We start from the raw sequence: 24779 nt of genomic DNA, 5'->3' as shown, positions 1-24779 counted from the left end.
CAATTGTCCTTTGGTGTAAATGCAAATGTAAATTCATGCCCTTCTCCTTATGAAATGACATCACCTGACATCTTTAATATTATACACATTTTGCCTAATGAACGAAAAGCAAATTTATTCATGAATAAATCATCACTGTAGGTATTTACAAGTGTCTATAAAAATCATTTGCATCCTTCCCTTCCTCTCAAAACTGACAAAAACAATGCATGTACGTTTAACTATAATCAAAACGTGTTGCATGCAATTATTGTGAAACGCCAGTAAAAAACAAAATGTTCCCGGTAAGATCTCACAAAATAAAATAAATTTGTCGAATGTGTGTGAAATCTTACATCGTGATGAATATATGAATTAGCTAGCTTGTGTGTTTTACACGTAGTAGCAGTGTGTGAGTGAAATAGCTTCTTGCGTTACAGAGTGAGCGGTAACCGTCGACACAAGTGACCAATTTGGTGTTTTATTTTGAAAGTCACTCGCGCTCATTTCCGTGGATATTCCGGGGTAATGTCGTAGGGCTTAACAACGGTTGGCTTGTCGAGTCATCGCAGTTGAGCAGCTCAGAACATAACGAGACTCCAACCCGGAGATATCAAACTGGGAATTCAGTAGGATTTTATTCACTTAACACGGCACTCAATGGTCAAGTTGTGGATGCATATTAAGAAATAGCTCGCGACTTTTGATAGAGACCAGACAGAGAGAAAGTACCAGAGCCTCCGCGACACCAGCGGGCGAACTTGGCTTCTCTCCCCCGGTGGGAGGTGTCTGTCTGGCGGCTTGCAGCTGCGTGCGCGTACCGCTAAGTGCGGCGCTTCTCTGAGCTCTCATCACTCGACAAGGAGATTCGAAGTTATGGCGAATAGGCTTTGTATTCGTCTCTCTGGGGTTTTCGTCAGGGCTTAATGTCGTGACCACCGACCGCTGTGTGCGCCGGTTTTGCAGCGGACCCCCCAGAAGGAGAAGAGGACGGAGGTTCTTCATCACGCTTGTGGCTGCAAAAACTGATGTAACAGGTAAAAGACATTCTCGTACATTCAATTATGAAATGCACGAAACAGATTTTTTTTCCCCATGCTGCAGGATATTTATAAAGCCATTCAAATTAATTGCTAGATTCCCATCAGGACATGGGATCTGATTATCTCATGTTTCATCTCATGCTGATAAAGTGAGAGTTTGGAAAAAGTTCATATAAATAGATGAAATATTCCAAATTGAATAAAATCGCAATTTCCTTCATTTTATTAGATTATTTTTTAATAGCACACATCCTAATTGTTTTCTTCCTTCCTGTTAACAGTAGAGTTTGTCACTTTGACCTCATTTGAAAGTTCCCATAGACGGCAACAACAAAAAAAGAAGTACGGTAATGACTTTTGCATAAAATACTCATTTGTGATTGGTCAACGCAGTTAACCGCTGCGAGATAAAACTGAACTTTTCTTGACTTCTCGCCTGTGTCACTCATAGCTGTTAGGAAATTGGAGCACACCTCGTGGCTCATTTCCTATGACAGTTGCGTGTCATCCTCCCATATAGAGTCATTACTTCAATTTGACCCAGCCCAACATCTAATCCAAAATTCTGCTTACAGTCCACATATATTCGAGAGAATGTGGCATGCATTAGCTTCACATCGCAGAAAAATGCCTTTTGGCCAGAGATGAGATAAACAGCTGTGCGGAGTCCTCGTCATTACTTGACATCACCGATTGTCTCACGCATGACTGAAGCTGTTGGCACCTGGACGGCAGGCTGGAACATGGCTGTGACTTTCTCCAAAACCTGCAGGGCATCCGTCTGCTTCTGCAAGCAGTAGCTGAAGGGTCCATTATACGAATTAAAAGGGGGTGGGGTGTCCATCATACAGTTAATTGCAGCGGTTTATGAGGTGGTTACAGCACTTGTTTATATTCCTCCAAAAGGCTGTGAGGTTGAATTTTCTTGAGTGAGTTTGTGCCGAGATGACAATTTGACAACACTCAAGTCTTTGTGTAGAAAAAAAAGTGGTTGCTTATCTATTTGCAGATCAAATAAAATCAATTTATTGGGGAAGACAAGCCAGTTTGTAAATTGAAAAAAAAGTCTAGATGAAATGACAGTTGAAATCGTTTGGAATAATGGGAAAATGGCAATGTTGAACAGAGTGCCACCTAGAGGAATAAAGAAGTGGTTCATGAAGCAATTTTGAAGCTCCATTTTTCCATCATATAGGTTTATGTTTTTTTTGCTATTGTGACACCTCAAAACAACAGAAACAAGACTCAATGACTTTTTTTGCCTTTTGTTCATCATTCATACCATAAACTGCTTTTTTTTCTTCTCATAATTGCAACAATTACCTTCCACTAACCTCCGCAATACATACTTTTTAATCAAATCCTCCTTGACCGACTTCTGTTAGCATTTCAAATCCTTATATTCCTTTCTGTCGTTCTTGAAACATCAGTTTCAAATGTAAAAATGTATCCAAAAAAGTTTTCCTTTTGCGCACTAAGCAAATTTACTAACCTGATAAACATAGTTCACGTGGTTTCCAGACTCAGGCGACCTCTTCCCAAAGCTCCTAACTGGCCAGCAAGCAGACTAACCTTGAGGTTAGCCAGGCTGCGGTTACTTTAGGATAAATCGGGAGCGCCGAGCAATTAAAGGCTCGTGCTTGTACATCGCGTATTAAAACTGACACATGGAGCAATTCAGTGGAGTTTTTATGCGCCAGTGATCAGGGCAGAGTTGACACGAGCTGACATTCAATTTTTTTGGGAAGTTCTGGCTTGTCTTACACTTTCCGTTTCCATCCATCACGTTAGCTAAATTATACAGTCCTACTATTTACGGCTACTCGAAATGTGAAAAATGTTTTTCTCACTGTCTTGGCGTTCCCTGGACGAATCATCAAAGAGTCACGGGCATTGTTGCCACTTCTTAACAAACATTTCCTCTTGTTTCATTGTTCCACTTCGCTGCTGCATCCATCTTCTCCTTCTGCTATGTTTACTTACCGCCGTTGCAGCCAGGGGACAACTCGGTCGTCTTATTGATCAATGACACGGAACACGTCTTAGCAGACGGACAACACGGAAACAAAGAGTCACATGTTTGTTGATATTCTTGTCGGAGGCTGGAAAATTGTTCCAGACTAATCCAAACAATATCTCAATGCTTATTTCTTCTACTTCCAGTGACGAGGACAGAATCGGACAACGCCGGGTCAGCTTAGGCCAGGCTCGGCCTTGCTAATCAGCAATCAAATCCAGAGGCCAAGCCCCCCTGGATCTGGATCTTGGATTCCCAACGTCTTTTTCTCTTGAGAACTTAATTTGCCTGTCCATGTCTTGGTGGATCCTCACTGGATGTTGGCAGCAGGATGGATTTGGGTGTTGATCCCACAAGCGTTACCTCCTTGCAGTGCTTGCACCCCCCTTCCTTTAATTGCCCGTTGACCCCCCTGGTCTTCAAAGGAAAGCCCCCTGTCATCTTTCGGGGCTTCCTTGAGCCATCAGAAGGGACTTCCAGGAACTGCAGGTTGTCTTTTTGAACCAGGTCACAACACAGAATGTTATTTGGAGGATGTTCCATTGCTGTTCCTGCTTAGTTGACTTTTTTATTGGAGGTTGAGGGGTTTGAAACCAGAACAAAGTTCCTCCTGTCAAACCGAGGGGAAGAATGTCCGAAAGCAACAACAAAGCGGTGACGTTCGTCGCCCCGGCCCCACCATCGCCGTCGCTTCAGAACCCCCGCAAGAATGTGAACGGATCGGCCAGTTCGGACACGCATGTGGTGGAGAAGCTGGAGGGGCATCTGGAGGGCCACCCGGAAGTCCAACGGCGGCAGCGGCGGCACACCATGGAGCGAGACTCCAAAACGGCCGAGCACCGGTTCTTCCGCCGGAGTGTCATTTGCGACTCCAACGCGACCGCCTTGGACCTGCCCAGTAAGGGGGCCGCTATCCTCATGTCGCCGACCTTGTTTGCTCCTCAGCCCTCGAGGCCTGGACCCACAGAGATAGATGCCGGGGCGCCTCTCCAGGAACCGTCTCAAGAAGGCGCCACCCCTCAGTCTGCGTTAACGCTTAGCAGAGGATCTGGAGAGGGTCTGATTCAAAATGTAAACAAGGACAGCGTAGCACATGCTAGTCCTAATATTAGCGGTATTGAACATAGTACAGAACGGGTTAAAGACCCCAGCTCGACAGCATCGGACGTCAACAACAAAACTGGAGACCAACACGACGACGCCACGCAGGAAGTCGCAAAAGACACAAAGGTCAGCAGTCCTTCCGAGGAGAAGGAGCGGGAAACCGAGCTAGCTAAAGCGCGCGCCGAGCAACGGGAGGCCGAGAAGCGAGTGCAGGAGGATATCGAAGAGGCGGAGACCAAAGCGGTCGGGACGTCGCCGGACGGACGCTTCCTGAAATTCGACATCGAGATCGGAAGAGGCTCCTTCAAGACGGTGTACAAGGGACTCGATACGGAGACGACGGTGGAAGTGGCGTGGTGCGAGCTGCAGGTATGACCTCACTCTTATTACGTCTTATCTTAGGTTTTAGAAAGATCTTTGTTTTCCACCATCTTGTGAGCGTTTGATGACTGACTGCCAGGCTTATTTAGCGTTAAGTGCAGTGCAAAACAGGACGTGGTGGCACATGAGCCGCCACAGGATGCTCTTGCCGCATTGTTGCGTACTGATGCAATATGGAAGATGTGTCAGGCGGCAGGCGAGCGAACCCATTTCCTGGATGAACTCTGGCGTAAAGAGAAATTTGTAATTCACCAGTCCCAGCTGGTCAAATGACGTATGGCTCATTGGTTCAAGCGCTGCCAAAGAACTAAACGTACACCCGCAATTAAAAACACTTTGCAAGATGTCGTCAGATGACTTGTTGAATGTGGAGTCATGCTAAGGAAATGAACTAAAACTTTGTTGTGGTGCTGAAAGTTCACCAAAGATCAGGTGAGACCCCCCTCCCCCATCCTCCCATTCATTGTGTCATAAGATGCTGCTCGCGGCTCCCGCAGTCCCAGCAACTAAAATCAGCTTCGCCTGATGCGCCTCCGCCATCGTGCGCCTTGGAAACGCCGCTTTGTTTACCAGGAAACAAACATTGGGTCCCCAGTCGCCCGCCTCATGTGCCGCCGCCGCGCCGGGCAGGTGGTTATCAACTCGATTTAAAGATGCTTCAATTGTATCCAGTATATCCTGGATTAGCGGCGCGAAAACGCTCCATTTAAAGATGATCTATGGCGGGTTATGTAAGAGTGCAAGCCCCCCCCACCCCCCCCGCGGAGATGCCTGCAGAGGCAAGTCGGTCCCTACAGATTCTCGCTACAATCCGCGATGCTGAGCAACTGCTGACATGTGGCCGGAGTAAAGTTACAGACGTGTCGACACACATGTATGTTCACGCAGGGCAACTGGAGATGTGTGGGAGTTCCTTGAATACATTTGGATAAGGGTCAAAACATGTATTTAGATAAGGTTGAATAATGCTTTTTATTAATATTTTTTTACCCCAAATCTTTTCATACATACATTATTATTGTCAAATTTTAGGGCTGATGCTTTTTTCTAATATTTACTAATTTACCCTATATTTATTCATATATTTTCCATTTCGTCCAGTTTTTTTTCCCTCAAATATATTTTCATGCTCTAATATGTTTTGTTTTATTTTACAATTTTATTTCTTTCTTTTTAATTTTACTTTTTTTTTTTCTCATTTTCTATTCTGTTCTTCTGGTTCTCTTTTTTTCAATGTGTTATATTTCTGTCAAATATTTTGTTAATTTTTTGGGGAATATTTTTTGATAATTAGGTTGAACAACTGCAATTTTTAGCAAATCGATACGGAACGCCATGATAGTATTGATAACCTTTATCGTGTTACTCACTTTAAATCATGACTGTGCTCAATATGGTGACAGTGTGCTATTCTGGCCGCCGGAGTAATCCATAGATGGCTGGAGATGGAGCGGGATAGTTTGCATAATCCTACGTGAGGAAGATTGCCCAACAGATAGGTGGAGCGCTGAAAGACCCCACTATCTTATCTTCATGCAGGATAAAAAAGGGAAGCAGCATTTGTATGCAAAAAAAAAGGCAAAGGAATTTTGAAAGTGGTAGATAAAAAGCAGGCCCGACGAGGGGGCGGGGGGCGTCTGCGCTAGCGGTGGGCCCAATGGTGTCACTGGCGATCACACGAAGCATGTCGAGCCTTTTGACGCCGTTCGGAGGGGGTTGAGCTCCAATTTAAAAAAAAAAAAAAAAGAAACTGGGTAGAGTAAAGGTTTGTTTGGAGGGAGGGACGTTTGAGGGAGAATGGTAAGGAGGAAGGTGAAAACAAAGAAAGCAATGGGGGGAGAGAAGAAACTGAGGACCAAAAGGCTGAGTGGGGGGGACCTATGTCTGCATATGTGTGACCTTTAGGCACTCGGAGACCTTGAAAGTTGCCTCAACAGCAACACAAGGCGGATTAGTCCCCCTCCTCCTCTGCCACACACAGAGAGACTACTATTACTTCCACAGTTTGGGGGATACAGAAGGGGGGGGGGGTACGAGTCTCTTTGACTCTGCAATAACGGTCACTCAATCACTGCCGTGAAGTCATCTTTTAGGGAAAAGTTGTTTTTTGACTCTCTGGAAGGTTCGCCGCTTTAGAGCGCCCCGTTGTCAGCCTCGAGTGTGCGCACGACACACCAAGACAGCTGGAAGAGTGAGTCAAAATTATTTTTAAGTCCAACTGCAAGCGTGCGTGTCGGTTTTAGAGCGCCTCGTTGCGTGCAGCTTGAATTTTTTTTTTTTGAAGCCTTATTTCTCACGTCATTTTCTTAATCACTCAAATTTGGGAGGGTTGTTAAAGTTCTCCGCGGTGTGTCACAGAAGACTTATTTTTACTTTACATATTTTTTTCCTAATAAAACTCTGTTACATAATGAAAGAAGGATCACGTATGAAGGCTGAAAGTAGCTTGTGGCGCTTTGGAGATTTTAGTCAAGATTTAATAATGTCATGTCCTCTATTCACACACAATGGATTCTCTGTTGCGCCCGTACAAGCTAGTATCTGTATCATGTTGATCACTTTTAACCCCCCCCCCCCCCCCCCCCCCATTTGAAAAATAACTCATAAAATTCATGCTATTGGCATAAAAAGCAGCCAGTCTGTCTGCAATCTATAACGTCTGGAGGGATGAACTATAGGGCGCATAAAGGAGCGTAATTGTGGCGTTGTACACCTCGGTGAAAGATAAATAAGTGCGGGCTCCTTGGGGGGGGGGGGGGGCGCTCGGGCTGAAGGTTCGGATTTCCTTGACAAAACAGCAAGCGGGTTTGATTGATTGATGTAGACATCTTATGACATAAAGCACCTATATGTACACTTGAACTTTATTTTTTCAAGTGGATTTCAATGTTGGCTATAAATCATATAGTTTTATTTGAAAACAAAAATTAATTCTGTATTTTATATTATAGAAATTGTATTGAATTGAACTTGATATTTATAGCCCAGTTAAAAAAAAATGCTTGACTAGGTGGACAATGTCAGGATGGACATATAAGGGCAACATTGAGACATTAGCAACGTGATTCAGTTAGCAAATAGATTTTGAATTCCTCCTTTTTATTTTGTCTACTCTATGACTAAGTATGACAGAGTGTGGGGGGAGCGTCTATTTCAGGGATTACGGTAAAAGCGGCGCAATGATGAGTTTTTCAGGTTAACACTCAGCGTGCAGCAATCCCTTAATAGCTCCTTAAACCACATTCCAACAGATTGATCACCTCCGCATAAAAACACAGACGGCAACATGTGTTACTGTGATACCTGCTGGATTTACGAGCGGCGTTCCGCAGCCAACCACGCTGATATGCAAGACCTCACCAAAAAAAAAAGACTCAGCCAGGAACTCTTTGTTATTCTTGCCTCAAAGAACGAAAGCATTCCTTAAGCATTAATTGGCTGTCCGGATACAACTTTCGGCTCGGAATGATTTGGTCATTTGTTCTCACACTGGAGATAAGTTTGGGTTTCCGGCGTTTCGCCATCATCTTCTGTGACTTTCTATCGCAACCGGCTGTGAGTAACAAAAGGAAGGCACTGCAGCTGATGCTTCCTCATATGCAAACCAGCTTCTGTGTTCTTCCTGTAGTGCACCGTGGCGAGGTCAGGCCATTCCGCCATGAAGAATGTGTCAATTTCAGTATTCAAGTTGAGAGATAAAAATGTATTTGTGAGCTCGAGTTAGCCAACTTGGCTAATGCGTTTTATAATGATGATCATTTGAAATGAGGTTGTGTTGCCGAGTTCCCGGATAGGAAACGTGTGCTTATGGTTGACGCGGGCCATGGTGTGTGTGTTTTACGAGGTGAAACCAGGGCAGCGAATGCATCAGGCAGATGTTAGATGGCTTGTACAGTGAAACATGATGACAAGGCTCAAGCTCCCCCCCCTCCCTCCCCGCGTAAGCTTTGCTCTTTCCAATCAGATTTGTCATTTAGTTCTGCTCATCTCATTATTTCCCTTTTACTCATCTGCTTGTCGCGCCATTTTAATCCGCCGTGCACCCCCAACGTCTTCCTTTGACAAATCAAAAAAAATAACAGCATCTTCCAACCAGCAAAAATGTAGCTGTAGTTTTCCACGACGCAACAACAAGGCGCTCTAAATCAGCCGCTCTGGCGGATTACATGAAAAGAAGACACTTATTTTGTGGTGGAGACGACTTCTCTATGTAAAAAGATGGCTGCATCTGTAATCGAGCTGCGCCAGTCTAAAAATAAACTGCCGAATCGGCATAAAATGACACGAGTAGGTGCACATCCGAAGCTGCTTGCTTCGAGTGTTCCTATTTTGTCTTTGCCACTTTTGTCCCATTCTTGTGTGTTTGAGGAATTTGGGTTGACCCTCCCAGATTCCCCACATTCCTCTGATAAGATGTCATTGAAGAGCTAGGGGGCGGGGTCACATACTATTGTGTCCACCATTATTTTGCGGGCATCGGCGCTTGAGGAAATGAATGGAAATCAATTTGGACTCACAAGCGCCCCCTTAGAGGAACAACACCGTGCATTGCGGTCGACAGCTGCCATTGTTCGCGTCAGCCTTCGCTATTTATAACGGGATAGCAGAGTAAATTACAGGAGTTTATTAGGTGGGCCGAAAATAGATCAAATATTGTGTTGCGCATCGGCTCATTGTGTCGCCAGCCTCCGCTTTGTTTCTGAGACAGCTTCCTCGCGTCTGTCCTAAAAATAGCATCACAGCGGTGGAATGGCATCTGCTGAGATGTTACCTAAGCCAATGGGTTAAAGTTAAGCGCACACAATGACACTAACCGATATGTAGCACTTAAAAAAATTGCAAATTTATGAATCTGTGTAAAACCACTCACTCTGTGAAATGGGAAGTTCCCGGGACAGATTAGTAGGAGTCAATCCCTCAGAAAGCGTGACGTAATCGGCAGTGCGTGAGGTCACAAGGGGGGCGACGCGTGCGCGACGCCCGGTGTCGTTTTTGAACTTGAACGACGGGAGGCGACAGGGTGGAAAGTCCCGTCTGTTTTCTTCGATGCGACAGAACAGCTGCGTGATTTGCAGCCTCGATCGTCACAATCAACCTCATCGGTCGGCTTTTCTTTGGATTTCAAGCGCCCCGTGTCCGATAACGGGCCTTACCGCTTTGGCGGTGGATTTATCAGAGAAATTAGCGTTCCTCGATGATAAGACGGGAAGTGCCAACAGGGCTTATCTCACAATAAACCGGTTCCAATCTCGATTGTAAATATTAGAAAAGGTAATTTATTTCTGCTCAACGCAACATTTGCGTCATACGTGTAGCTTGTCGGCTAGTTCTGTTGAAGCGAATCTTTGACGTCTATTGTTGTCAACAGCAGTGAACGAGTTAAAAAAAAAAAATTATTTCTACTTTGTGGAAATTGACCTCTTGTTGTCGACATGTTTTTCTATTCTTAATTCTGGCCTAAAATGTCAATCCAAATAATCCTGCAGCCATTTTGTCCATTTTTTTTTTTGCTCTTTCAGTACACCCAGCATTATAACAAAACAGTGTTGACCAAAAGGCTCGCTCGTGTTTGTTTACCACTCTTCATCCTTTTTGTGCACGAAGGCACGTGGGCAGCAATCGCCACGTCTGTTCATTCTGTCGCCGGGTGATGAACGGCTCAACCCCGTCGCCCTGTCGTTGACCCGCTCCGAAGGGAAGGGGGGGGGGGCAAGGCAGCGCCAAATGTGCAGGGACTAAAACAGCGGGAGGAGCAAGTGTGGAAATAAAATAGACATTAAAGTCAGACATGAATCGTGTCTGTGGCTTTTTATGAGCATTTGCGTGCTTATTTGAAAGCCTGCTTCCATTCCAACCGCATGAATATTTGATCGGGAATACTTCCCATGCTGAGTTTGCACGTGCAGATTCCAGATAGTAAAATTACACAGTCAAGCACATTGGTTGTGTATTTATTTAAAAAAAAAAAAAAAAAAGACATGAGAAATAGAATCTATTTTGGAATTAGTTCACCATTTGCATCTGAGTTAAAAAAAACAAATGACATGAGTGAGATGCAATGGAGCTGGAGCTTAGACGAGGAGGTGCACGCTTAATGGCAGCGTGAGGAACTAATGGACTTTAGATCCCCTGTGGTCTGAAGCTTGGCCCATTCAACAACCTGAGCACTTTAGGAACTGTCTAACCCCCCTCTTCCCCCCTCCTCTTTTTGTGCTCCATTTCCAGATGCTGTCCAACACCCTTGGGGGGGAATGTTGCACAAGACAGCTCACATATTCTTCCATTGTAGTTTTGAATGGCACAGCAATTTCTGCTTGTTTCATTCTATATAAAAGTCCCTATATACACACAGGCGGCGCTAGGATTTTTTTTTCTTAGGGGGGGCCACGGGGCCAAGGATATCACGGATCCGAAAACATTTTTTTTGTGATTACGTCACTGTACGTTGCATAGAAGAGCGACAATCTCCATATCATGAGCAAAAGTATTGGGTCGTTGTAGCTACAGGAAGTACACCTCCGCTTATTCCGCCCAGATATCCAAAGTAATTATTTAGGGAAAGTCTTTGTCGAGTACCTGACATGTAAGCACACGCAAATGTAAAGCAGGTATCATTTTGTAGAAACAACGCCTTTGCATTTTGTGTCATACAACACCGCCATTTTGTAAGCCCGCCCGGCTATTAGCCTGTCAGCACATCACGCAAATGCAGAAGATAATTTAATAAACGTCGTCAGTCACAATGGGTCCTCGTGGCGTGATGAAATCTCTCGTAACAAACTGGACCGACTGGAGTCGAAAGCTATGCAATGTATTTATTTTTGTGGATTTTTGGCAGCTGTCTTGTTTTTTATTGGGGGGGGGGGGGATTCCACGAAATAGCTGGCAGAAGTGTGGGGTATTATTAAGGTGGCATGTCCTCAACAAAGAACGGCGAGCCAACAGCAGCTCAGAACTGCTGACATTTCTTTACAGGATTGAAGCTTAAATGTGAGAAGGTTTTTTTTTTTTTTTCTCGAAATCCAGCTTGCTCTGCTGTAGAGGGCAATGTCCTTAATTAGCCCAAACATTAGCAGCGTTTCAGCTCACTAGCTTGGATCGGATGAAAGGGATGATTAAAAAGAAAAAAAAAAGAGGCCGTGCTTGAGAACTACCATAAATCGCCATGAATGTGAATATTGAACAAGAGCCAAAAGTGGAATTTGGTTTGGGGCCTTAAGTGAGTGCTAGCTTTGTGGCTAACGCTAGCATATCTTATGCGCTTCTAAAGAAGTTCAGCTAATTTCAACAACAAAAATAAGTCACTTAAAAGAAATTATTTTGCATAAACCGAACAGCATTTTTACAAATGCAACAACATAGCCCTGTTCGCGAAAGTGATTTTGTTTACTAGCAACCCTACATGCTAGCAATTGTTAGCAACACTCGATGGGAAATTTTTTTGTGTCTCTGTTGTTATTCTGCTCGCAGCTCTCTTTGCTCTTCTGAGGTTCATTCTTTTCTTTGTACATCTAAAAATAGCCATCTCGTGGGCTGAAGGTGTAAGCGGTAGCAAGAGTGTCACATGATTCATATTTTCAGCTTTTGGTTTGAATTTAGATTTTGGACATATGCGTTTACAAATCAAGTGATCTGGGGCCCCTTTTGTAAAATTTAAGTTATTTTGAAATGTCTCATTTTGCGTTCAAATTTTTGGGAGTCCAGTGACTGACAAGGTCATCCAAGGTCAAATCATAGAGTATGCCGTTCTGTTTTGGCACAGCAATTCCTGTGCTACATCATTTTCACGTTTGATATCGCGTAATAAGTCCGAGAAAAAGCACGGGCGATTGTGTGAGTTATTTTGCTCAAACAAAAGAAGGGCTCAAAGTGGAATTCCAAACATAAGTGTTTATACTCACTGATGCTGCCGTGTGTGTGTGTTGGCACGATCCCGCGTGTAGACAGGTGCGCCCCTGATCCTTATTTTCTTCCCTCGCAGGCAATTTTGCACCTGAATAAATCCGACTTAGCTGTCAATAGTCGACGTGCACCATTAGCAACGACTATACGCATACATAATTATTATTCCCTATTTTTACGTCAGGCTGGATGAGGAGATAAGAATAATAAAGCTGCTCCAGTCTTCCTTCCCTGACATAATCGCCCATTCTTCATTGTAAGGATATTGTAAGCGGCTATTAATACAAAACGCTATTGTTCGCTTCTTCGCCTTCTGTCCTTGCGCAAAAGAGAAACCTGTGGGCCGCTCCTGTGGTTCGGATGCCCACATGGCGCTCGACTATTGTGCCCGTCTTTGTAAAGCTATGTAGGTGTACTTTGGGATTAATTAGAGCTTGTCTCTTTTGAGGCGACAGTTATTGTAATTATCCACCGAAAGTCTGCTAACGATTAAATCAAAGTCAGGCAGCTGAAAAAGCAAAAAAGTTTCAGGCTTGAATCACTTTTATTTTTCAAAGATTCCAAAGCCAATCAAATTGTAGTGAAGAGGATTTACTCCCTAAAAAAAATACATTTTTGTTACCCCTTAGGATTTCTGCATAACAACCATTTTGCGCAACAAAGGCTCTGTTTGCTTTTCTTTATTTTGAGGTGACGTAAGTTTGACACTGACTCATTGTGACATTGACATCTTTGTCTCTCCGCCGCAGCAACCCGACCCACTCTGTGTGTGTCTCTGTGGGTTATTGCATCACTCCACCGTATATGTTTTGCCACCCTTAACGCAGTAAGTTGTAACCTCACGAGTTGTGCGATTAATAAAAATTCAATTACAGTTACCATCATTACATTCCACGATTACCAAATTGGCATAATCGAGGAATAAAAACGATTGTTAATATATATTCATATCCAATGGATAATATTTGTTGATACAAGTAAGCTATTCTTGAATTTATACAGTAATTTTGCATTGTTATAAAAATGTTTGGTCCATTAAGGAGCTTGCATAATTATTGTTTTTCAAATAAATTTGTCTTAATATTTATTTATATTTTATATTTTTACATTATATTATAAAAAAAAATTGTTTTGAACCAAAAAATAAACAATCGTTTGACTAATCGTGATTTCAATTATCGGCGAAAAAAATCCAGATTCCTATTTTTTTTCAAATAAATTTTTCTTAATACTTATTTATATTTTATTATATTATATATATTTTTTGTTTTGTACCAAAAAATAAACAGTCATTTGACTCATCGTGATTTCGATTATCGTGAAAAAAAAAAAAAAAAATCACAATTCATATTTTTTTCCATAATCGAGAAGCACTATGTGGAACATTCGCCCCGCGTGTCATCCGAGCAGGAAAGACGACCCAGGGCATGTTTTGCCCATTTCCTCACCCCGCAATTTCACATCCGTCCGTCCGCCTTCGCGTGGTTTTCAACACCATTTGCTGCAACCGCCCTAACGTCATAGCATTTGCTCAAAGAGCTATTCATCCGGATCACGTTAACCTATAATCAACCCGTAGAGTCATGAAAAAGAGAGTGACTTCACTTTGCAGCGCTCGTCCGTATCAATAGCTCGTATCTGTTTAACGTCTCGGCTTTCGCCTGAATCGGTTCCTCTCCTTGCCGCTAATCAGTCGCCGCACCAACGCCCCCCCCCCCTCTGCAAGGGAGGAAACGGGCATGCGGATATCTAATGAGAGACAAGGTCAAGGTGATATAGTATCGCCGTGGAAAGTAGCTTACGTAATAATGGTTTGTTGTGAACGTTACACAAAAACTGGAAGCCTTGGTGGAGGTCAGCACAGTTCCTCAATTTTATTTTATGACACTTCCCATTCCAATAAAACTCTGTCATCCTCTTCCACTTATCTCCACTCTATCCGTAAACATGGCCGCCGATAATAAACGTGAATAAAAGGTGAGCTCTGCTATTATTATCGTTCGAGCTGATGAAAGCGAAACTGGAGACGCGCTAAAGTTCAACCTGGGCGTCAAAAGCGCAGGGCCCACCATGTTTAACGGCGTGCAAAAGGATCCTCCTGCCAGATTATGTAATGGTTTTATCTGGAACGGTCCGCTCGCTTATTTTCTCCTAACCCTCGTGTTAGATCATCCGTTAGTGTAAGCGAGAGATTGAAGTTACACGCCGAGGGGTTCAAGGTCACACAGGATGTCAGATATTTCTTGTTTATGAAGGTCTTGTTGTCGGATCTACTCGAGCGGCCCTGGCATTTCTGGCCCTCGCCGTTTTTGGAAACGCCGACGGAAGACGAGCGCTGAATGGATCATGTGTAGCCGCGCGGCTCGCTGCTTTATGACGTGCGAACACGGCGGCCGGGCCATCTCGCGCTATACTTAGACGGCAAACTTTTTCCACCCTGTGGGCTACAAAGGTCCATCAAGGCAAGCTTGGGGGAGTTTACTGTGGGAAATAAATGTGTGCTGTTGCACAAATTATTATTATGTTCAGTTATAAATTGAATTTGAATTATAAAGATTTACTTACATTTGGCTTTAGCGGGTCGGGTGAGGGACATGGGTGTCGGTACCTTTTTGATGATCCGATTATTTGGGAAATTCAATTAATCGTTTCAGCACTATAGTGTAAATTGGTTCGATTGAATAGCGTGTTTAATGACAGATTAAAAATGATCACTAAATTCGATCCTATTTCTAGACATGCCGACTTAACTACCCGTTTCCTTTAGATGATTTAATTGGATGGCTGCTTCCTGCATGTCGAACAAAGGAGCTCCTTGTTGGTTGCTAATTTTATTTTATTTTTTTTAAAAGCCCAGAATTAGCACTTTGTTTGGATATTTAAGCAGTTTGCCAGTTGAGGATTATTGCTCCTTGGATTGGGATAATGCTGCACCTAATGCCAACAATTTCTGGATTACAACAAATTTTTGGGTTGCTGCCATATTTTTTTATCCTTGTTTGTATTCTACAGCCAAACGAAGGCCAAGGAAACAATGAGTGTCAGGCCGCAATGGCACCTATTGTTGAGAACATAAACGTCGTTATTGAAACTGAACCCATCCTGACATATTGTTGCAGCTTATTTTTGGCCCTCATTTAAATTTTTTTTGGGTCACATTTTAAGGAAGAGGAGGTGCCACACGAAACGCAATGAAGCTCGGAAACGCTTCTCGCCTGGCCACATTTTCAACGGGCGAGACTCCTTATTCGGCCGCAACTAGGTCAGATTTCAACTCTGCGAGTCGGACACATGGCCCTGGTTACTGCAATATGTAGAGTGGTGACTGAAGGGAAACCAAAAACCACCTAAGTCGGAGGAAGGAATGATAGAGGAGGGGGGGGGTGGCATTGCAGGAGAGTGGAAAGAGAAACACAAAGGGGAAGAGAGAGTGGACAAAAAGATGGAGCAAACACATTTGGAATATAGCAGCAGGCCGCCAACAAGTCAACTCAAATCGCTATGTTTGCCTTTGGGCTTTAGCACCCGCACCTAAAATGTTTTTGAAGGTCCTCACTGTGCATATTATGAAAGCCCAGTCTAAGCCCCGCCTCCCCCCCCGCCCCTTCACACTTACTGGAAGTCATTCATCCCCCCTTTCAATCACTCTTATTCACAACAGATGCCCCCCCCCTTTGACACACTCATGGGGGGCCTAAACCATAACAGCTTGAAATTCGGATCGGAATGCATGCAGGTCGAGGAGGGAAAATCAAATTGGGTTGCATTTTAGCTGAGCAGATTTGGATGTTATACACGAATTGCATCATTGCTGCTCAATGAGTTGTTTTGCGGTGAGTCAAGTTACCATGGCACTGATTTGAAACGTTAATATGATGCACCCTCTGTTTGCTTCCAGAAAAACACTCGCTCGCCTCATAAATGAACTGTTAACCACCGTGTGTAGAAAAGTGGCCTGTTCTCAGGTTAGCACCATGATAAGAGGCGGATCATAAAGTATCAACTCCTGTAAACAATCATGAGTCCCATGTTATATGACTGTTAAATCATTGAACGCTAAAAAAAAAAAAAAAAACTTCACTTGAGGCCCAATAATAGTATTAGGTTAATAAGCTTGCTAATAGCATTAGCTCGGATGGGAATTCCGGTTTATTGATACTATTTTGCGACCTACATATTGAGTCCGAAGCGCCATGTAGGAATTTTCGGCTTTACCGACACGCTGGTGACTGGACTGGGCGGCCGGCGGCCTTTTCCCGCGTGGGCGCCCGTTTCTGCGCTCCCTCATGTACAAATAGGTCGGCCGACTCGGACGTGACGCCCGGAGAACATAGAGCTCTGCGGAGGAGTGTTGTGTGAGTGGCAGATAAGAAAGTACAGATGTGAACGTGCGGGCCCGCCACGTGGAGGTTCATGTCGGTACGCCTGTGACGAGGAGAAAGAGCGAGAGGGTATTTTTGAAACTGACAAACTCGAGTCTCATGATGTTTTGAAGCTCTGAGCAGAAGAGACGGCAAAACAACTAAACACCCAACAACACTGCTAGTGTTCTGGAAATTGAATTAGTAAATAAATAAAAAAATTCTCACAGGATGATATCATGTCTTAACCTGAACATTATTCGCTTTGTGTAGAAAACGCCACCGCCGATTAATCGATTATAAAGGCTCTTCTGCTCTGCACATGCTCACACCCGTGAGAGAGCGAGAGAAGCAATCTTCCAGTATCCCGAGGGAGGCGTCATACAGTAATATGCATGGTCAGGCGGCTCTTTTTTTTTTTTTTTTTTTTTTTAAAGTGCTGCTGGGAAAATGGAATGTTAACTTCCAGGCAGTCAGGTGACCTCGCAGCACTTGTCATGTGATCACTGGGTCAGGAGATGGAAGTTTGTTTGTCAGTTGCGAATAGACATCAGTGAAATGCATGGTGCACACTGCAGGTAGAAACCACAATGTTCTCATGCACTGCTTGATCAAAATATGGAGAAAACATTCGCGGTAATAAGCACTTAGAGATTTGATGTCATGTGTAAAGTGTGTGATAAATAGTATATATGTTTTAATTAATTATTATGATTATTTATTTTATGTATTTATTTTTTTTATTTACGTATTATCATTTATTATTATTTATTTATTATTATAATTATTATCAAAACATAACCATTTTATCTCATTGTTATACTTGGTAAGATATATATTTTTTAATTTAATTGGTATATTGTCTTGTTTTCTAACGACATTAAACCGTAATTTATCTGGTGAGTGACGTGGGTGTCAGCAAACGCGAAATGACTAGCGGTCCAGCTCATCAATAAGTAAACACATTCTTTGACGCACATTCGTGCATCAACGAACACGCGTCCTTCGAGGCATTTTGCATTTTATGAGGTCATTTGGGAGAAGCTGGAATGCTCGTTTAAATGTGTTCGCCGATAGACAACTCAGGATCCTGGACATGAGCTGTAATTACCGTATTTTCCGGACTATGAGGCGCACTTAAAACCCTTTAATTTTCTCATAAATTGACAATATGCCTATGGACGTTGCATAAAGTTTGACTTATTTATCTCCCCTAAATATGCATTAATATGTTTTATAAGTTGCTCAAGATACCGTTGGAGTCTATTTCTGATAAAAGCAGACAAGATCAAAATATATTTGATTGCTGCGCTGCCTTTGATTCCGACTTGAAAGTCCTCGAGAGTGAGCAGCTGCCTTTCAGTGTGTTTTTGTAGCGTGACACCGTCATCATCATCACATTTCGATGACCACTTCTCTCCTCGCATCCACTTATCACATCCGTCCACTCCATCCTGCTATCATAATTCCTGTTGTCCTCACACTCTTGTTTCCAGGACCGGAAACTGTCCAAATCCGAACGGCAGCGCTTCAAGGAGGAAGCCGGGATGCTGAAGGGCCTCCAGCATCCCAACATTGTCCGCTTCTACGACTCGTGGGAAGGGCCATGCAAGGGCAAGAAGTGCATCGTGCTGGTGACAGAGCTCATGACTTCGGGCACGCTCAAAACGTGAGTACGGTGATAGGGACAGAGTATTTTTTAGAATAGACCTTGAGGCTAACTAATACCTGCTAGCACATTTGGGTTCATTAGTAATCTGTGAATGCATTGCTTCATTGTACCGCTCACAAAAAAAAAATGCACAATGTTAGGCATAAAACTGTTGCATCTGTTTGGCTGCAAAAAAAAAAAATCGACGTGTTTGTGGTCGTCATTGTCCACGCGTCGAACACGTGATAGGTCTACAGAAGCACGGGAGGCCATTCAATGCGATTTCACAATCAAAGGCAAAATGAGGGGCGGGCGGGTTGGGCAAGCGCCGTGGTGCATGGTGGGACACGGTCCCACCTGCCAGATGCTGCTTCTGCTGCAGATTCCTCTCATTCCTATCAACCGGATAGATAGACAGACAGAGGCAGGGAGCAAACGAAGCGTGCCGAGGGGGACAACGTGACGACGTGACGCGTGGATGAGCACGGTGACAGTTACAGTTCAGCCAGGGTGCAAGAGCGGAACAATCTAAAGAGGCATGAAAACATCATTTTACGATAGGGAAGCGGTTATAGTCAACTTGTAAGTGTCACTGACACGAAAAATGAGCCACCTGTGATTACAGTGACAAGCATGACAAAACGTACAAGGGCGATAGTGCCCTCTACTGTACACTGGAGGTTTTCCATTCATCCTACAAAGCACTAAAAGTAAAGAAACTGTTGAACTTTTCCAAAAGATGAATGGCAATAAAAATTGCTAGCAACATCGCTAGTGAAAAAAAGTTGCTATTTTAATTTTGACACATAAAGTGGATGTACAATTTGTCTTTGCAGGGCAAATATATTTAAACTGCTGGCCAAATTTGGCCCATGGGCCAAATGTTTGATACCACCGGTATGGAAGCATCTTAAAAACCCCACAGCCATAGGTTATCATGAAGCAAAGAATGCAAATATGTCTGGACACTTGGATTACTTTAACATTGTGCAGGACCCAGAGAAGAATGTAAATGTGGAGTGGTTGTACACTACATTTTGTTGGCTGGAATCCAAATGGAACGCTCTTAAAGAAGGGGACCCTCTTGTGCAAAAGTGTTGGGAATGATGACTGATAAGGAGCATGGGAATATTGACTTCTACATGAGAGCCCTTATCTATGTGTGTGACCGTGTGTGTTTTGACGATGTTATGCAGTGGTGCCTTGAAATATTAGTGATAACAGCAAGCAGGAGGACAATCCATAATTTATGTAAATCGATTTATTTGTATTTGACTACTTATCTGGAGTAAGTAGCACAATATACACTGAAGTGAAGCAAAAATGTAGCAAAAACTGTGTAGTTCTTTAGATTCTATGGTAATTGTTATGATAATATATAGATTAAGAAAATTGACGAGGCTGGAACGGATTAACAGCATTTCCATTTATTTCAATGGAGAAAGATTCTTTGAGTGGTTTGCGTCAAGGCAGCTTTGTGTGTACCACACGAGTACATGGGGGATTTTGAAGCAGCACTTAGACTGGCTCTCATGAGAGTCGGAACCTTTATCCAATTCTGAATTAACAAGATCAAAGTTTTGGCTCTTGGATTGCATAAGGGAAAAATTTGATTATTCTGCCGCGTGACAATTTCAAATGAAAGATCCTTTACCTGCATTATATCTAATCTAGAGTGTCCAAATAAATCCCTTTGTATCCAACTAGACTTCAAAACCAACCTGAAAATCCAGCAAACCTAATAGACATTCAGGTTGGGACTTTTTCTGCTGATCCTTATCGCTGATGTCAGATTTTTTACAGAGCTTTCCATTTATTCCGCAGCTACCTTAAGCGCTTCAAGGTGATGAAGATCAAGGTTCTGCGTTCGTGGTGCCGGCAAATTCTCAAAGGCCTCCACTTCCTGCACACCAGAGCGCCGCCCATCATTCACCGTGACCTCAAGTGCGACAACATCTTCATCACCGGGCCCACTGGCTCGGTCAAAATCGGCGACCTGGGCTTAGCCACGCTGAAAAGGGCTTCGTTTGCCAAGAGCGTCATAGGTAGGATCTGATGACCCCTTGACCCCAGACCCCTTGGACAGCCAAGACTTGTCAGTTGATTCACTAATAATGTTCTCTGAATTTGAAAAGAAAACTATACTCTTCCTCTCACTAAAGTCTAGCGTGAAACGCTAACGCCCCCTAGTGGCAACAAATTAGACTCGCTGATCCCCGCAGAAAAATTGTATTTTCTCATCTGCTGTGGTCAGGTACTCCAGAGTTTATGGCGCCAGAGATGTACGAGGAGAAGTACGACGAATCTGTGGACGTCTACGCTTTCGGGATGTGCATGCTGGAGATGGCCACCTCGGAGTACCCCTACTCGGAATGCCAGAACGCCGCCCAGATCTACAGACGAGTCACTAGCGTGAGTGTTTGGATTCATGTCTGATTCCAAAAAAAAAAAACAAGTAAGACAAATTCAATACAAAATACAATTTGGTTTTAATTTAAATACGAATCTAATCACATCGTTCTCCCCAAACACACCTGCCTAATGTCATTTAGCCATATTAAAAATCGCAATATAGTCAGGTCTTAACAATCGCCCCCGTTCTTCCTTCCTAATGATAGCCGGCGTGACATTTTTTGGCAAAACAACCAGTTGTGTTATTTTTCCAACACACCCCGGGGGTGCCGCTCTCGTCTCACCCGCTAATTGACACACACACAACCCCGCTTGTCCTGACCAGACGTGTCACCCCGATTAACCTCTTACGTCATCACTAAAAAAGAAGCGACCCAAAAAAAAAGAATTCAATTTGGCAGGAAGTAATGATGTTATCCACTTTATAACCTAGCACCAGCGCCATTTTGTTTTTGAAAAAAAAAATGCATCGGCCTAACCGAAATCACCACGGGCCTCATTTTCAAAATTAATCTCGATTGTTAATCCAAAAATGAAAGCCACTGTTACTTTCTGAATTTTACGTCATTGCCTCGTCCTCTAATCCTAACCGAAAAGTCGCTTCCCCTTCCCTCTGAGCATTCCTTACCTCCAATCAGCCTCATAAAAGCCCGCTTTCTCCCCCTTCTCATCTGTCATACCTAATAGCATTACTCCCCCCCCCTCCCCTCCCCTCCCCTCCCCCACCTGACCTCCCATCAGTCCTAATGTTGTTTGGCCCTGGAATCTTGCCGTGTGTTTATGGGTGACTGTGAAAGGGAGTGGAAAAAGTGGGGAGTGGAAAAAAAAAAAATCAAAAACAGCCAATGAGAGGAAAGATAGGGAGGTGGCCATTTCATTTGCCGGTAAACACTTAAGACACTTTTTGAGTAAAAGCTAAAGCGTCTCTTGGTACACTCAAGGTAAGTCACTCGAAAAAAACTCTTGACTCTTGAATCTTGAATCAATATTATTTTTTTAATATATATTTCCTGATTTGGTCTCATTCATCAATTTGTCAAAAATTTCAACAGTCCTAACAAACCGCTTGACTCTGCCATTAATTTAAATAACAAGGCCCGCATTCACGTTCACCTGATGAGACTTATATAAGTCTCGCATGACTTTGCAAGTAAACATCAGGAGAATTAATTCACTTTTGTTTTTATCTATGGCGCTGTATGGGACATGATAGCATCGCTAACTTCAAATTTTTTGATTGAGTTTATTTGTATTGTCACGCAGGGAGTGAAGCCAGGTAGTTTTGATAAAGTGGCCATTCCTGAAGTGAAGGAAATTATCGATGGCTGCATCAGGACGAACAAAGATGAGAGGTGATTTTTTTTTTTTCTTCAAGGATTGATAATGTTGTGAATGCCAGTGTGCTTTTTCCTCTGCTGCATTTGTTTGGAAGGATCTTTCAGAATAACCTAATAGTCTCTTACACCCCCCTCCCTCCCCTCCCCTTCAAGATATGCTATCAAGATCCTGTTAAACCACGCGTTCTTCCAAGAGGACACCGGAGTCAGGGTTGAGCTAGCAGAGGAGGATGACGGGGAAATGATCGCCATCAAACTCTGGCTTAGGATAGAAGATGTCAAGAAGCTCAAAGGTAAGATTTATTCAAATGAGAAAATTTGATATGAAATATATTTGATAGCCGCTAAGCTACTCGTCGTCGTATTTCCAGGAAAATACAAAGACAACGAAGCCATCGAGTTCTCTTTCGATCTCAACAAGGACGTTCCCGAAGATGTGGCTCAGGAAATGGTATCAGCTCAAGCGGCTTTGGGGTCCCAGTAAGAGGGAATTACAAATGTCGCTGATGCGTTTAGGTCGAGTCTGGCTATGTGGCCGAGGGCGACCACAAGACCATGGCCAAAGCTATCAAGGACCGCGTCTCGCTGATCCGGAGGAAGCGAGAGCAGAGGCAGCTGGTGCGGGAAGAGCAAGCGAGGAGGAAACTCGAAGCGGAACAACAGCAAGAGGCACTCAAAGTATCACATACACAGGTGGGTAGTAAAAAATAATAAATATGGAGAGAGAAAAAAATATATATACATGTATATATGTGTATAATTATATAAAAGAAAATGAAAATAAATACAAAAAACATAAACTATATATTATATATTAAAAATATGTATAAATACATATATATAAAATATTCATATATTCATTTAAATTTTCCTAACAAGACATTTCAAATGGCTATAAACACATTAATTCCAGTGGTTTTTTTTGTTTTGTTTTTTTTTGCCAGGCGGAGGTTGAGGAGACCGAGGCGGAACAACCGCATCACTATCAGCAGCTGGGAATTTTGCACGCAAGTAAGACACACACACACGACGCTAATTTGACGACGCGTGATACTCGGACATTATATTCAATTTGCATTTATCGCAGCCGAAGGAGCCGCCGACAGCGGTCAGGGTTCGTCAATTTTCTCCAGCGACTGCCCCCAGCTGGGTCAGCTGACCATGTCCTATAGCGGCCCGCCGGCAAGTCAGCCTCAGTCGCAGAGTCCCTACTCCACAGCACCTGGAGGTGGCGCCGCTCAACAGCAGCACCCGGCTTACACTCAGCCAGCGCAACCAATGGTGAGTAACGTTTGGCTAGCTTACCTCATGCGTTGTCGCGTGCTATGTTTGGAGTGGGATCACGATTGAAGTGCTTGTGAGTGGGATTGCGGTTTGAAGCTGAGCATGTTTTTTTTTTTTTTTTTTTAATTTTATCAGTCACAAAAGGACGAGCAGAAGGTTTCAAACTCCTGGTCGCCACGCATTTTATCTCTTCTTTCCTTCATCCAGCCTCCTTGTTTTATATTATCGGCTGATTTTGTAGTCCAATGTGATTTCATCTTTTATTTTTACTACTTTAATGTCACATTTATCATGTTGTTTATTTTTTTTTTCATTCGTTTTCATTCACAAAACTGTTGTTTTTGTTGACACTGCCAGACCCACCGACTATTTTCTTCCCTTTCCCAAAAAATGCCCATTGTTGTCGGGCAGAATACTCGCAGCTTTTGAGGAATTACAAAACAAAGTGTTGGTTTCCACCCGACAATAATTTGATGTACTTTACGCTCATTTTGTTGTTTATTTATCTACATTTCATTTTGTAGCCTTTTTTAAGTTTAAATTCCAGCTGAGTTTTCTTTAATTTCTTGTCATTTATGTTGACATTTTGTTGCTGTTGTCTTTGCGTCTTGTGTTTCTTCCCCCTTTTCGTCCTCACCCCCTCCCCTGCCGTCCCGCAGCCTGCGTCCCGCCGCCGTCGATGCCGTAGCATGTCCGTTTGCGTCCCCCCCTCCTCCTACTCCCTCACCCCCGCCCCCACGGCGCCGCGCCCCAAGCGGCCCTCCACCCCTCCGCCAGACCTCTCCTCCTCGCCCTCCCTCGCCGGCGCCTCCCCTCGCTCGACCGAGAGAGACACGTTCGCCGTGCGCCTCTCCAAAGCCTTAGAGACGGTGCTTCCTCTTCACTCCGCCCCCTCGCTACCCCGGGCAAGGCAACGCAGGGCCAGCCTGCCCACCCTCTTCTCCAGCCCCGTAGGTTCAAAGCTCTTTGGTCCCGTTCCGCCACGTCTTGGTGGCGAGAAGCAGAGAGTTTGCTCGAAAGAGATAACGAGGCATCATGTGCCACGTCTCCTTTTGTTGCCTCTCTTCTTCTGGATTGTGTTAACTTCAGATTGACTAGCCAGTACGAGCACTCGACTTTTGAGTCGATACCAAGTACCGATACTACTAGTACTTCATAAGATGAAAAATGCCAGATAATTTTAAAGGAAGACAATATTTCCCAACATATAATTTTTCTTTACAATTATATGTCATTAATGGCACTTCTCTATCCTAATTTCTACTTCCTAGTAGTAAAGCAACCACTAGAGGGCAGACGATACCGGTA

General features: G+C 43.6%; 1 protein-coding gene across 10 annotated transcripts in view; it reads left to right on the top strand.

The window, feature by feature from the left end:
* The first annotated feature begins 509 nt into the window (after positions 1-509).
* The window catches only part of wnk1b (WNK lysine deficient protein kinase 1b), a 38715-nt gene continuing 14445 nt past the window's right edge, over positions 510-24779 (top strand). For 7 of the 10 annotated variants that reach the window (XM_088366621.1, XM_088366620.1, XM_088366618.1 and 4 more), the window contains exons 1-11: positions 511-1016; positions 3186-4512; positions 18284-18456; positions 20263-20483; positions 20693-20850; positions 22114-22202; positions 22341-22480; positions 22559-22638; positions 22704-22880; positions 23132-23198; positions 23275-23468. In XM_088366621.1, coding sequence (XP_088222747.1) covers positions 3670-4512; positions 18284-18456; positions 20263-20483; positions 20693-20850; positions 22114-22202; positions 22341-22480; positions 22559-22638; positions 22704-22880; positions 23132-23198; positions 23275-23468 — 2142 coding nt within the window. In that variant the 5' untranslated portion in view covers positions 511-1016; positions 3186-3669. Of the gene's footprint in view, positions 1017-3185; positions 4513-18283; positions 18457-20262; positions 20484-20692; positions 20851-22113; positions 22203-22340; positions 22481-22558; positions 22639-22703; positions 22881-23131; positions 23199-23274; positions 23469-24779 lie in introns of all 10 variants that reach the window. The other 3 variants (XM_088366622.1, XM_088366619.1, XM_088366623.1) reach the window with 3 other exon arrangements.

This window comes from Syngnathus floridae, chromosome 22 (genome assembly GCF_059516105.1).
Source record: "Syngnathus floridae isolate MCC-2025c chromosome 22, RoL_Sflo_1.0, whole genome shotgun sequence".
Lineage (NCBI taxonomy): Eukaryota > Metazoa > Chordata > Actinopteri > Syngnathiformes > Syngnathidae > Syngnathus > Syngnathus floridae.
This window is presented reverse-complemented; position numbering and strand designations above follow the sequence as displayed.